Genomic DNA, 12,583 nt, shown 5'->3' on the forward strand with positions numbered 1-12,583 from the left:
TGTTTTTCCGAGTGTGAAAGGAGCCCGCGAATACACGTAGAATTGCCGCGCGACTGGTCGCTCGAGGCACTTTGCGGGTATTCGCGGGCTTCTTTCACGCTCGGAAAAACACATTTATGTAGCACGTATTGAGCAACAGAAAGTTGTATCGGTAGTTTTTCATGTTGCTCTACAATTTTCTCATTGACACTTTGATAATGAGGACAGTACTTCTCGAGGTAGATAATTAATTACAATTAGCTAATGAAATCTCAGCAACGAAAAAATTACTGGCGTCTACTCCACTGCACTGGAAACAATACGCACTAGGTTTGCTTCGCGTAACGCCATTCCTGTTCTTTTTTTAAATCGTGCTGCGTGATAGCTGGGACACCCTGTATATTATATGCCACCAAAGAAACAAAGCCTTCACGATTCAACAAACTTTTATTGACGCCCTTACAAGCGTTACAATTTGAACGCAACGTTTCGGAGGGAGGTTCGCGATTATCAAACAGCCTCCTATAATGACACATCGCGAGTCATAAAGTTTCGATATAGGGAGTCATGCCATCGTTACGAACGTCCTAACCCTAATGCTAATTTTCAAAATTGTGAAAAATAAATATTAAATGCAGCAAAGAAATGAACATCTTGGATTAAAATGCGCTGCTGGTAAAAAATAAAGCACTTCCCGATCGCCGCATCCAGCCCCCTGAGCTCTGCCGTACCTCTTGTAGATGTATCAGAAAGACAATTACTATGCGCGCGGAAAGTTTCTATTATGATTCACTACCCATCAAACTGCTCACAAAAAGGCACTGTATTCTGTTGAAGCTAATTTGCACGCTGAACAACCTCATGCTATAGTGCAAACGTTGAGCGAAACACACGCTCAACTTCTCCAGCAAGAGGCAGTTCCAAGAAGCGCACCATAATTGCTCCACGCGAAGAAAGTTCAATACGGACAATGCACAACCGACCTATTGTATTTTAGTTTTAACCCCGCACGCTAATGTTCTTGTGAGTTTTATACAAATGAACGCGATTTAAAGGTCTGACTAAGTGACCACTGGCCGATACCACGAAGAAAAACAAAGTGCTGATTCCGTGACAGGTGCTCTATAATCCCCGGCAAATAGAAGTGTTACAAAGAGAGAGAAAGATAAAATAGAAACATGAATGGCAGTCATGCGGGTGTATTCGATAAAGTTCTATAGGTACAGTGAAATGTCTGGCAAGGCCATAAAAAAAAAGGAGACAGAATGGGTAAGCAAGTTCATAGGATACTTATTACCTCAACAATATGCCAACTTCACCAACATAAGAACAACTTATATTAAGGCAGAAAGACGAAACAGGAGATAAGGAATTCAGCGAGGTAACTTGGGCTCCACAAAGAGGATGGATTAGAACGTGCTCGCGAGCATGGAAGGAGTCTGTGCCCCACAAATGTCGCGCGCTCATTAGAGTTAAAGAGTGCAGTGTTCCAGGTAGAAAAGATGCTGTGAAGTTAAAAAGGTCCGCGATGAAATAAAAAAGAACTTAGAAACATTAAACAATGTGGCACTGACGTTTCATACCATGATGCTACGTGCAACGCAGATAAACTTCCGCACGCACACATATTGCACAGAGCGTTCGTTCCGCTTAGCTCGCCCGCTATGTGCAGCAGTGAATAACGCAACTGTTACACCATAACTGCAGATACATGATGAAGAGCTCCCATATAACAAGCATCATGCTGAATATTTCATGCTTGAGCCCAAACTACTAGAATACAAAGCTTGTAACTTACTGGTAACACTAAAACGGTTTCTCACAATGATGAATTGCAAGAAAGCAATGAATATCCATTTCGGCACTTCTTCGTCACTTTTTTTGATATGTTACCGATAGCACCGGCACATCAAGTTTAATATTCATACATTAGTATAAACTGATATTGCACCATTGTAAGCTATCGCACAAAGCGCTAATGACGTCACAGTACACGTGAATGGTCAGTGTACGAGACACTTCCTAGCATGGATGACACGCTCTATCCATGCGGTGCAAGTCGGCGTTAAATCAAGCTGCTGCCCGCGCTAAAGGAGTTCGCAAAGAACGCTGAACAGCCGCTTGAAGACAAACACACAACTCTCGAACGAAGCACTCAAGCGTCTACGGAAGAGTTAAAGAAACAAAAAATAAACAAAAAATTCACCGACGATTACGATACGCCCCTATGCGAAATTTGCACGCGGCTGTATACATGTTTTCATTTCGTGATATATTGGCTGGCACGGACAAAGTTTCTTGTGTGGCACGTTGCAAATGAAGCGAAGCGTAGCGCGACTGCCTCCCTAATTGAGAGATCGCCAGAGGCGGCGCATGGGTTACGCGTGGGCGCGATTCACAGCAGCCGCCGCCGCAGACAGACCTCTACTCATGTAGCGCTTTGTTTCCATACAGACGACGCGCGCTACTCTGGCGCAATCTTGTAGCCATCGTCGCGTATTGCGCGGCACTACACTTTTCTTCTCACACTTTCGCCATACCCTCCTCCACTTTCCTCCTCGCACTCTATTCTCTATCCCCGTCTTTCATCTCCCGCTGCGCCCCGCGTTCGCTTTTCTCATTCGTTGTACTCGTTCACTCGGTTACGAGAGACAACGCCAACGCTCGCCGCATGAACGGGCGCCTAAGAGCTGTGCTCTAAAATGGTGACTCAGAGGCACTGTTTCATCAGGAAAAAAAAAAACGATGTATGCGAATAGCTAACACTTGAAATGGGAACCCGAAGACGCTACCGTCGTTTGTGCAGCAGAAAGTCATACAAAGGGTCGTCGGCGATCGCACACAGGATTGGGTGAACGAGATCGGAACTAGTACATTAAATGAATGCTTACATACCATTCGCGTATGTGAAACAACACTTGGTGACCGACAAAACCTGACATTAGGCGCAGACAAACCGACACTCTGGGCCTTGGGCCTAACTGTCGCAGACAATTCAACCTCCTATAATAGGGTTCCAACAACACCTCACACTTAGTTAAAAGTAATCGCCAATGAATCCGTCACAATTTTTGTTAAACAGGTACGCGAGGTGAGGAGTTTCAATATTGCATACATTTCCTAGAACCGATGAAAAAAAAAATCAAACGCGAGATTGTTTTTCGGGTCTTGCGGAGAGGTTTTGTTGAGAAACGTTTGAGCGTCTGCTCCATCACTTGTATAGCCTGCCGAGTGAATGTTTTAATGTTGAGGACACGAGGACAACAGCACATCTGCTAGTTATGTGCTGAAATAGATGCATACAACACCTTCAAAATTTCCTTTTAACGCACTGAACTCTGTGAAGAAACATGCAATGAAATGACAACATATCAAGAGACACTGTAATCAAGCCTCTCAGTTGCAGACCATGGTAATTCAATATCACGAGTCGAGACACAAGTAGGATTAACGTAGAAAATACTTTTAAAAGAATGGTACAATTATTCTTCTGCCTCCTTTTTTGTGAGAAGACAGCGAGCGGGGTCTGTGCTTCAAGTCACCTGTGTAAAGATTCGTCTCTTTTTAATCGAGACAACAAAGGTTACGAGATACCCTAGAGATTGATTCTAATAACGGATCGGCAGGGTGTCCTTGTGTCCCTCTGGGGGCGGGATCGTTCCATAAAGTGCTGAGTGGGTTGCAGAAGCTTCAACAGAAAGTCATACACAGAAAGCATTTTACCAGTAAGCCACCGACGAAGGTACGGCTGGCACCTAGGTATGTGTGATTCTGTTGAAAAACACGAGGCTCTTAAAAAAAAGGCAAATACACTATATGAAACAGTAATCACCAGACTCCCAAAAGAAGGTCTACGACCATCAGTGGTCTAGGCACATTTTTTACTGCGAAAGAATGAGAACGAAACGAGAGCAAATGTAAAAGAAACGAACACACAGTTCACAGTTCAGGTCCGCTGTATCATGAACACATACACCCTCTATATGACACAATGTCGATGCCACTGACGTTGCCGGCCACAACTAAGTCTTGCAGACAATCACTGGCGTTGCTGACCATCACTGGTGTTGCAGAAAACTGCTGGTGTTACAGACAACCGCTGGTGTTACAGACAACGGACATCGACATCACTAATGGCGCCGACTACCACTGGCGTTGCAGACAACTGACGACGCCTATCGGCACTGACGTCGACATCACTAACGCTGCCCGCCACCACTGGCAGCGAGGCAGGCCAGAAAACAAACAGCAGTTCGTATTGTTGTTTTTTTCCTTTTGCTTGAAATTAGACTGTTGCGAGCACAGCAGTTGGAAGTTTTCTTCGTTTTCCAAAGAATGGAGGAGAGGGGCTCAGGCGCAAGCCACCCTGGAGCTGCCGCCATCAACTGCAGCCCTCGTGACGTCAGTGAGCAGCTTGCTGAGAACACGACACTTGTACTGCAGGCGCGTACTGTTGTGCTCGGCGCGTCGGCGGCCGTCTTCGGCGCGCTGCAACGCACGTAGCAGGCGGGCGTTCTCGACGTACAGGTCGCGGAGCAGGGTGTCGACCTTACTCGGGCCGACTGCATTCGACTGCTGCTGCTGCTGCTAAGGGGGTTGCCATTTTTCGCGCGGGTCCCAAGAAGGTTAGAGTGTAAGCAAGAAGTTCAAGTCAGTTCATGAAGGGTTCCGGAAGCGGGCAAGTGGTTCGAACCACATTCCGTAGCAGATTCCCGAAGGGTTCGTAAGCAGGAACATTAGTGAGAAATCAAGAGGAAGTTGAAAGCATCAGAGATAACGGCATAAGAGATAACCACACAGGATATAAGAGAGGTTAGGGTAGAATATAAATTTAACAAAAGTTCAAAGTTCATACAAAACGGCACCATGAAGATAGATGATGAAAGAAACAGCAGGGACATTCAATTCAGAAGAAATCGAAAATGACAATATGTTTGGTTGTTGGTGCGTACATGTCAAGTCAAGCGTGCCGTTATTTAGTCGTATTTGTAAGAGTAGGCCGAATGCAGGCCGCACAGAATGAAATGCACGTCATGCAGCAGGACAGAAAAAGGTGAGCGTCGTGATGCATTCAAAGGGTTCGATGAGCGAAGGTTCGGTGACCCAGCGTCGAGTCGGCAGAAGTGATGTTGTCGATTGAGGAGGAGGAAGGAAAAATAGGGAGGGAAAGAAAGAAAAAAAAGATATGGTTAAAACGAATTCCAGTTTGGTAAAACACACACAAAGAACAGCAACAAAATAGCACAAGGGTTACTGTGGATCACCGGATCACCGGATTAAAGTGGATCACCGGCATGCGCACACATAGAAACACGCTTAAAACACAGTTCTGAGTTCCTTCATAGTAGCGAGCTTTATTGTATGCACCTTCATGGTGACGAGTTTATTGTGTGAACATTTGCATCACTGCTTGAACAGAGCTGTGATAAAAGGTAATCAGCGGTGACACGAAGCCAAGTAACACTAGCCATATTTTTTAAAAATCTCTTTCCTCTAATGCGAAGATTCTTTGTATCTCCCGTAGATGGCGTCACATTAAAACAGACTGCTGACTTTGCAAGCACACAGTCACAGTGACATCCCAGAGTAATAGCAAAACCAGGATGCGTTTAGAATGCCTTAGAATGTTTCACGAAATTGTACGTTGCAGTGAAGCAAAATGGAAAATCTCGCAAAATAAATGATGCAAAGACTAAATGGTTAAGACATTTGTATCGGCCAGTGTAAGTGGATATATTGAAGTACTGTACTCGTAGCACTAGTGTTACCTAATCTATTCATCTTCAATTTAGAACCTCACAACAAGGAGTTGGGACTGAAGAGGACCCAAACTGTCCTGTCTCTTTGTTACACGGTTTTAAATTCAAGATGTTCTATGAACAAGCTCAAATTATGACCTCTTCATATTCCATGCATCGATAAATTTTCCCAAAACTGGCAGTAGAAACAGTTATTGAGCCTGCACTCTCATACCTCGAGATTGCATGTACAATAGCTTGCAACAGCATCTTTTGTAATGCCACTATATACGCATCAGCCAGGTCTCATTTGTGCACAACACCACACAGATTAAACATCTTGCACTCATCTTTCGCACATGCCAAAGCAAGCTCAAAACTTCTTCGAGTTCTTAAAGTTGAGAAAACAAGACAACAGCAACTGATGCATTAAGCAACTCAATAACATTCTCGCTCACAGTGAAAGGCAAACATTGCGCTGGCTTGAGTGGATTGCGATAAAATCGTAAAATGGTGCATGTAACATTCAGTTGTTCGGGGGAGTCCCTGTGTATTGTACAAGCGCAAATTTAAAAGCATAATCCCGAATAGATCACAAATTAAGTTTTGAAGACGATCACTGGAAATAGTAAGTGATTGCAGCCTGTAGTTCACATTTGTTTTGCTTTTTTATACCCAGAATAGTGTAGTTCCGAATGGAAATGCCAAAATAAACAGAATCAAGAGATACAAGGTGAAATACATGTGTTAAGTCATTATTCTCGACTGCACGTGATATCACAACATGTACTGCACAAACATGATGTCAGCAAAGTCTTCAATAGAGTTAAAGAAAATATGAGTAATTGACAGGGATATAATAGTCTCAAAGTGCGCAAGTTCAACTAAAAACGGATAACAATAACATTTCCATAAACAGGAGACTGCACTTAAATTGTGAATGGTGCTTTCATATAAATAAATTTAATTTCAAGCACTAAGTTAAGCATGACAAATGTGTTGGGCCTGGTAAATCATGCTTGCTAATCTTTAAAAAACCAGGAATACAAGTATTTCATCACAGCATGCACACCGGCGATAACTAAGGATTGCAGGCAAAAAAAAAAAGAACGAAAAAAAAAGTTACACAGTTTCAAACGTTCCATGTTAAAAGTAAAATGCCAAGAACATAGTGCATGCAGAACCCATCTGTCAATCTCGCCGAAAAAGAGCGTCCTTTTGATAAGAATTAAACATTGTGTCCCTGATATAAAACAGTGTTGAAGTTCAGAAACTACGAACAAAGTACTATATAACTAACATATGAGCGCGAATGGGAGTTGAGGAGGTGCTAAGAATGTTCATAATGACGATTGTCTGATACAGCTGGTACGGGGGCAAAGTGAGTTCTCCTGACATTCGACTCACTGCCTCAAGAATAATGCTCGTGAGATTGCTTAGAGATGACATGCAACACACTGAAAACATTGCAGTGCACATCTGCATCCGAAGATTGGTCGATCATTGCGTTTAGAACTAGCAAAGAGGTATGCCAAGTAGCACTGTCAAAAGAAAGTCAATGTTCTCGAGGAAGTGCAGAATTTCTCGAGTGGGATTAACTGGTGAATGAACTCCCACAAGGGATCATATACTGTGGCATTCTACAATACTGTCAAAATCTGCCATTTCTGCACTTTAAGCCTGTCAAGAGGAAGCGTGGTTACCCTGCTAGCCAATCACAACCGAGTGACATGATGGCGAACTTGGCAACATGTCGGAATTAAAAGTATCTGCAAAATGGCATCTTTTGGGGGAACTTTTATGAGCTGTTACTCCTTATCAAGAGCTCTTGCTCTCGTACACCTCTGCCGGCACTACTCAACAAACGGTCATGTCAGTTCACAGAAGAATTCGCGCGTGCTGGAAGCGGCATGCAAAGCCAAGCCAAGCGCGATCCAGAAGACGAAGAGTAGCGGCCGAAGCCACCATCGCCAGAGGAAAGCGACCAAGCGGCAGGCGAAGGTGTCTCGGCTACGAACCTCGCATGGCTGCTGTTGGCTAGCTGGCCCGGACTGCTGCTGCTGATGATGATGCTGCTGCTTCCGTAGTCGCTCGAGCTCCTCGTTGTGGTGGAGCTCGCACTCCAAGCGCTCCATCATGTGTTTTTGCTCTGTGTTGCGGTGACCACGGCCGTTTTGACGAAGAGCGAGGCAATGGCAAAATACGAATGCAAGGATTGGGAGAAATGGTAGAGGGAGAGGGGATGTATGCAAAAAAAAGCATGCGTTAGGAACTAACCTATTAGTGACGTGACTGCACTGGTTATATAACTATGATGCTATTGACTCATTATTCAGTATACAGGCATAGGAAAGGTGCGAAGAGCTGGTGTTAAAGACTGTGCTTGCAGCTGCGACGAAGAAGCCCTGGGCTGAACAGTGTTTCGTACACAGCAGTACTTTAGGGTGCAGTGAGTGCAATCTGCCGCAATATAGATTTTCGTCTAGATATTTCCATACATGCTCCGCTGTTATGAGTCTAACTGCACTACAGGCACTGCCTTTGAAGCTTGTGAGCCATCAAATCATTACACGTATAGTAAAGATAATGCTGCCATGCATGAACCTTCGTAAAACACATTCGAAGAAAATATGACGGACTTGAGATCTTCCAACTCATCTCACTCGAATGCCATCACACATGTTACAAATGTGTAAACCGGTTGGAGTTGAGGCCGCAGCCAAATTTAATGGTACCACGATGAGCTGTTCTGCGCATACTGTGAATACAGCTGGAACAGGAACATAGGCACATCTTGCTCGGCACATTGCTGCCGAGCGGGAGCAATGTGACCCACGGCCTGTTCCAGGCAATGTAGAATGCTAAGGCATGATGCACCAATAGTGATGCAAGAACGAGCCTAATGCTCTCTCAAAGTGTACGCTATTAAATGCTGATCATCACAGCGATGCCAGACCGACATAACGACATTAACGATATTACAGCATCATGAAGATGAGAAATACTAGATTTTAAGAAATGCTACATTGTTACACAGACATATCACCAGTCTGCTCATTACCACAATCGATATACAGAGACCGTATACAAATATTACGGCTCTCAGACCTAGCTTTTACATTGTAGCATATTATTTTTTGTGCGCGAGTGACGAGACCTCGGCCGTTCGTTTTTGTTAAGTATTATTATGTAGTTAATGCAATTTGCGGTGTTATTTTTTCTGTGGCAGTTGTCATGCTCTAGTCTTTGTCCTTTATTTTTTTTTTTTATATTTGCAATCTGTCATCTTTTCTTCTTCTGTTTTTTACACTTTACTTCTTCCCTATTTTACTCGTTTCTGAAAAGTAAACAGGCGTCGCACCCTTTCTGGTGGCAGTTGCCAGCCTGCAGACAATTGTGCATGTTTTGAAATCAGATAATCAAAATACTCGACCTGGTGCCCTGCCTTGCCGTTTATAATGACAATGCGATGTACAGGGCCCGCCACTTTTAGGGTGGACACCTCATTAGTATTCAAGAGCCTATAGCAGTTGATGTTGAGCACAAAATAAAGAGCACGATTATTTCCTTTATCGGTAGCATCATTTGGTGTTGTATTTGGCACATTTGCCCCGAAAAGTAGAAGGCATGTTGAAGTTATACCAGTCTGAATACTAATGAGGCGTTTTCTCTTACACTGGACGACCCTGTACCTAAGCTTCCATTAAGGTAAAGAAGTGCATGTTCACCAAAAAGTGGCTGACGTATTTTTGTTTCTATCTCTTCGACACCCCCCCCCCCCAACCTCTCCCTCTATTCTATATACATATATGGCTGCTCTCATGCGGCTCCGGCAGTGACGTTTCACAACTCACTGAGGCGATGGAGCTGCTCTTCACAGTTCTTCCGCAGCCGTTCGTGCTCCTGAAGGTGCAGGGTCTCCAGGTGGCTCTCAATGGTGCTGATGGCCTTGCTGATGAGGTTCGCCAGCTGCTCCTGGAGCGATGCGCCCGATGTCACGCTGTGCGGACTTCGCGCTCGGGTCGCCGCTATCAGCTGCGTTGTCGAGAATGACAAAGCTATTCAGATTAAAGGAAGTGCTATGACATGATATTTTTACTCTCTTTTTTGTTTACGTTAAATGAGGGTCACAACATTATAAATCTTCGAAATAATTCAACAGCTAGAAAGTAAACTTGGACGCAAAAAATCAGAAGAAACAAAGCACGGAGGTTTATTATTTTACTGCAATACAAAGTATAGGGACACTTCCAGGAGAATTTACAACACCGCCACGATGTTCTGTATAAAGTTCAAATGCGATAACATCCTATCGCTGCCACGCGCGCTGCATGCCAGTGGGTGCGAGGAAAAGCGTGCGTGGGTGAAGCGAGAAAGATGGCGGACTTCATGTAGCGCCGCCTTCCTGCAGCATCCAATATTGGACGTCACGTGATCGATGCGCGCGCTAGGCGGGGTCCGGTGAGTGCGCGTCTCCTCCTTTAGCCCGGCCATGGCGGCGCTGGCTGCCCGCACAGCTGATCGCAACCACAGCTCGCACACTTTATCTTGGAGGTAATCTGCACAGGGTGCAATACCTGAGCGAGCCGAGATGGCTGGTTATTTCAAGTGCGCTGTCTTCCAGCGCGTCTAACAATGAAGGTGGCACAATCTCAAGTTCCGTGTAAAGTCCGAACACGATAACATTGTCGCCGCGTGCTGTACGCTGTATGTGCGAGTGAAAGCGTGCGAGGGACAGCCAATCTCAATCAAGCCATCAATCAATCAAGCCAGGACGGCTCAATCTCGCGCGCGAGGGAGTAAAGCGGGGCAGAAGCGCGCCCACTTCTGTCAGGCGCGAGGCAAGGAAGGGAGGCGAGGGAGAGGGGCTTTTTGCTCCGGCAGCTGCTGCTTACAGAGCGGCCGTACGGGCACCGTATCCTGAAAGCGATCTGCAACGTGCGCAAAGTGCGCGCACGCGCGGGCCTCATCTTCAAAACGATCTGCAATGTTGACAAAGTGCGCCTAGTGCCGGTAGCTTCATAAGCGCTGTGCTTTCAATGTTCACTACGCATTGAAGCGAGAGACAGCCCGAAGATAAATTCGCTCACTACTGCTGCCCCGTTTCCTTACTCCAGCGTTCTGATAGCGAGTTTTCGCGGTCATCGAGCGAGATGTGTTCATGTTTAGCTGTGCCCGCGTGACGCCATGCTTGTTAATTTAGTAAGCAAATATTTACAAGTTTATCACCGATAAAACTACTATTATTACTTCGTACAGCTGTCTACTAATTTGCTATCGCAATCGTAGCTTCGCCTTTTGGGCGACACTAAGACTTTTTTTTTTTGGTAGTGTCTACCTTGGCGTGCAGCTAGCGTCCCCTGTTCCGGCCTGGTTGCGAGCGCCCCCTTGCTTCTCGGCGTCACCGTCGGTGCTAGCGGCAGTGGTGGTCCCCCCTGCACCGCATCGCAGGCACTGCCTGAGCAGCTGGCAGATGTCCTCGGTCAGCTGGGCGGTCAGGTCCTGTGGCCTCCTGAGTTGTGCCTGCGGGTCGCTGTCTCGCCGGCTAGGCTGCAGCCTCAGGTTCTGCTCCAGGCTGGTGCGCAGCTCGCGCTCCACGTCGTTGCGAACCTTGGAAAGGGAAAAAGTTGAACAACGTGGAGATGAGATAGAGTGAAGAGACAAAACCAGAGTTAGTAGCTATACGCACGCACGGTTCGCTACGCTGCGGCATGGATCAAGGGAATCCCGTATAGGTGCTGAACCCACATTTTAGAACGCTTCTTCCCTCGACACACCTCGATCTAAGAAAGTAGATGGCAGTGCCACACCCCACTGAAGAGGCTGCAGGAAGATGCACTTTAATGCATCTAACTGAAGTGGCCCTGTACGTACGTATCTATCCCAACCTAAGATAAGTTATACTAGCCTAATCCGACGGCAATTTCCGAAAGAAAATTTTGTAACTAGATATTTTAGGACTCCAATCAAATGCACAGGAGTGAAGGTGTGATCCTCAAGCAACTCTTCGTTGTAAGAATCACGGAGTAGCGTTATTGAAGCGTAGTGTCTTCTCTAACCGAGAGGTCTGCTGTCTGCTGACATTGGAGAAATAAACGAAGAAACGGAAACAGCAGACTATAACGGTGTACCGCTGCTGTGCGACGATCGTTTCTCAAACAACTCCTCATCATAGGGATCACTGAGGAGCTTTACTGAATCTTTCTGAAAAACTAGGGGTGACGCTGTGCTCCACTAATTCGGGAGCTAGAAAAAAAAAACAAAAAAACATGGAGCTGGCTTTGCTACAGGCATAGGTTGTGACCTGGACACCACCTATGGTTGTCTGATGACATATAACATGTAAGCGAAGAAACAAATAAGCACACAGACCCGAATCAGCGTACCGCTGCTGCGTAAGCGATAGTGCACCTCCAAAATGACCGTCCAATTCTTTACAAAGAATGGAGAGAAACAGCATGCTCCTCACCTTTCGCACAAGGTCCTGCTCAACCTGACACCGCACCTCGGCCAGCTTGGACTCGTACATGGCCTGCAGGCTGCGCGTCTCGCCTTCGACGCCAGCCGCCGAGGAGGCCTCGGCGTCGCCGTGCAGGCGACCCATGACCCCGACGGTCGAAGCGGTCGCTTCCGCCAGAGAGCGCTGGAGCTCGTCCAGCTGCTTTGCCTTCACTTCGATGTTCGTGAGCAGCGCTTGCCGCTCCGCGTTCCACGCTTCCCGCTTGCTGTTCGACTCATCCGCAGCCTTCCTTTGCGCTTCCTCCAGCTTCGCCTGCGGAGCGAAACAAAGCTTCAACGACGGTAACGTGAGAAAGTGCACAGAAAAAAGGTCTGTTACCGGGATAGCTGGAAGTGCCAAGTACCGT

At 46.0% G+C, this 12,583-nt stretch overlaps 1 protein-coding gene across 1 annotated transcript in view; it reads right to left on the reverse strand.

Moving 5' to 3' along the window:
* Positions 1 to 407: 407 nt before the first annotated feature.
* LOC119457836 (ninein-like protein) overlaps positions 408 to 12,583 on the reverse strand; it is a 486,287-nt gene continuing 474,111 nt past the window's right edge. Inside the window, 6 exon segments of the mRNA XM_049671015.1 lie at positions 408 to 4,566; positions 7,736 to 7,866; positions 9,572 to 9,752; positions 10,613 to 10,637; positions 11,056 to 11,327; positions 12,187 to 12,489. Of these exon segments, the coding sequence (XP_049526972.1) occupies positions 4,330 to 4,566; positions 7,736 to 7,866; positions 9,572 to 9,752; positions 10,613 to 10,637; positions 11,056 to 11,327; positions 12,187 to 12,489 (1,149 nt within the window). The 3' untranslated portion in view covers positions 408 to 4,329.

This window comes from Dermacentor silvarum, chromosome 7, assembly GCF_013339745.2.
Source record: "Dermacentor silvarum isolate Dsil-2018 chromosome 7, BIME_Dsil_1.4, whole genome shotgun sequence".
NCBI classification, from domain to species: Eukaryota; Metazoa; Arthropoda; class Arachnida; order Ixodida; family Ixodidae; genus Dermacentor; species Dermacentor silvarum.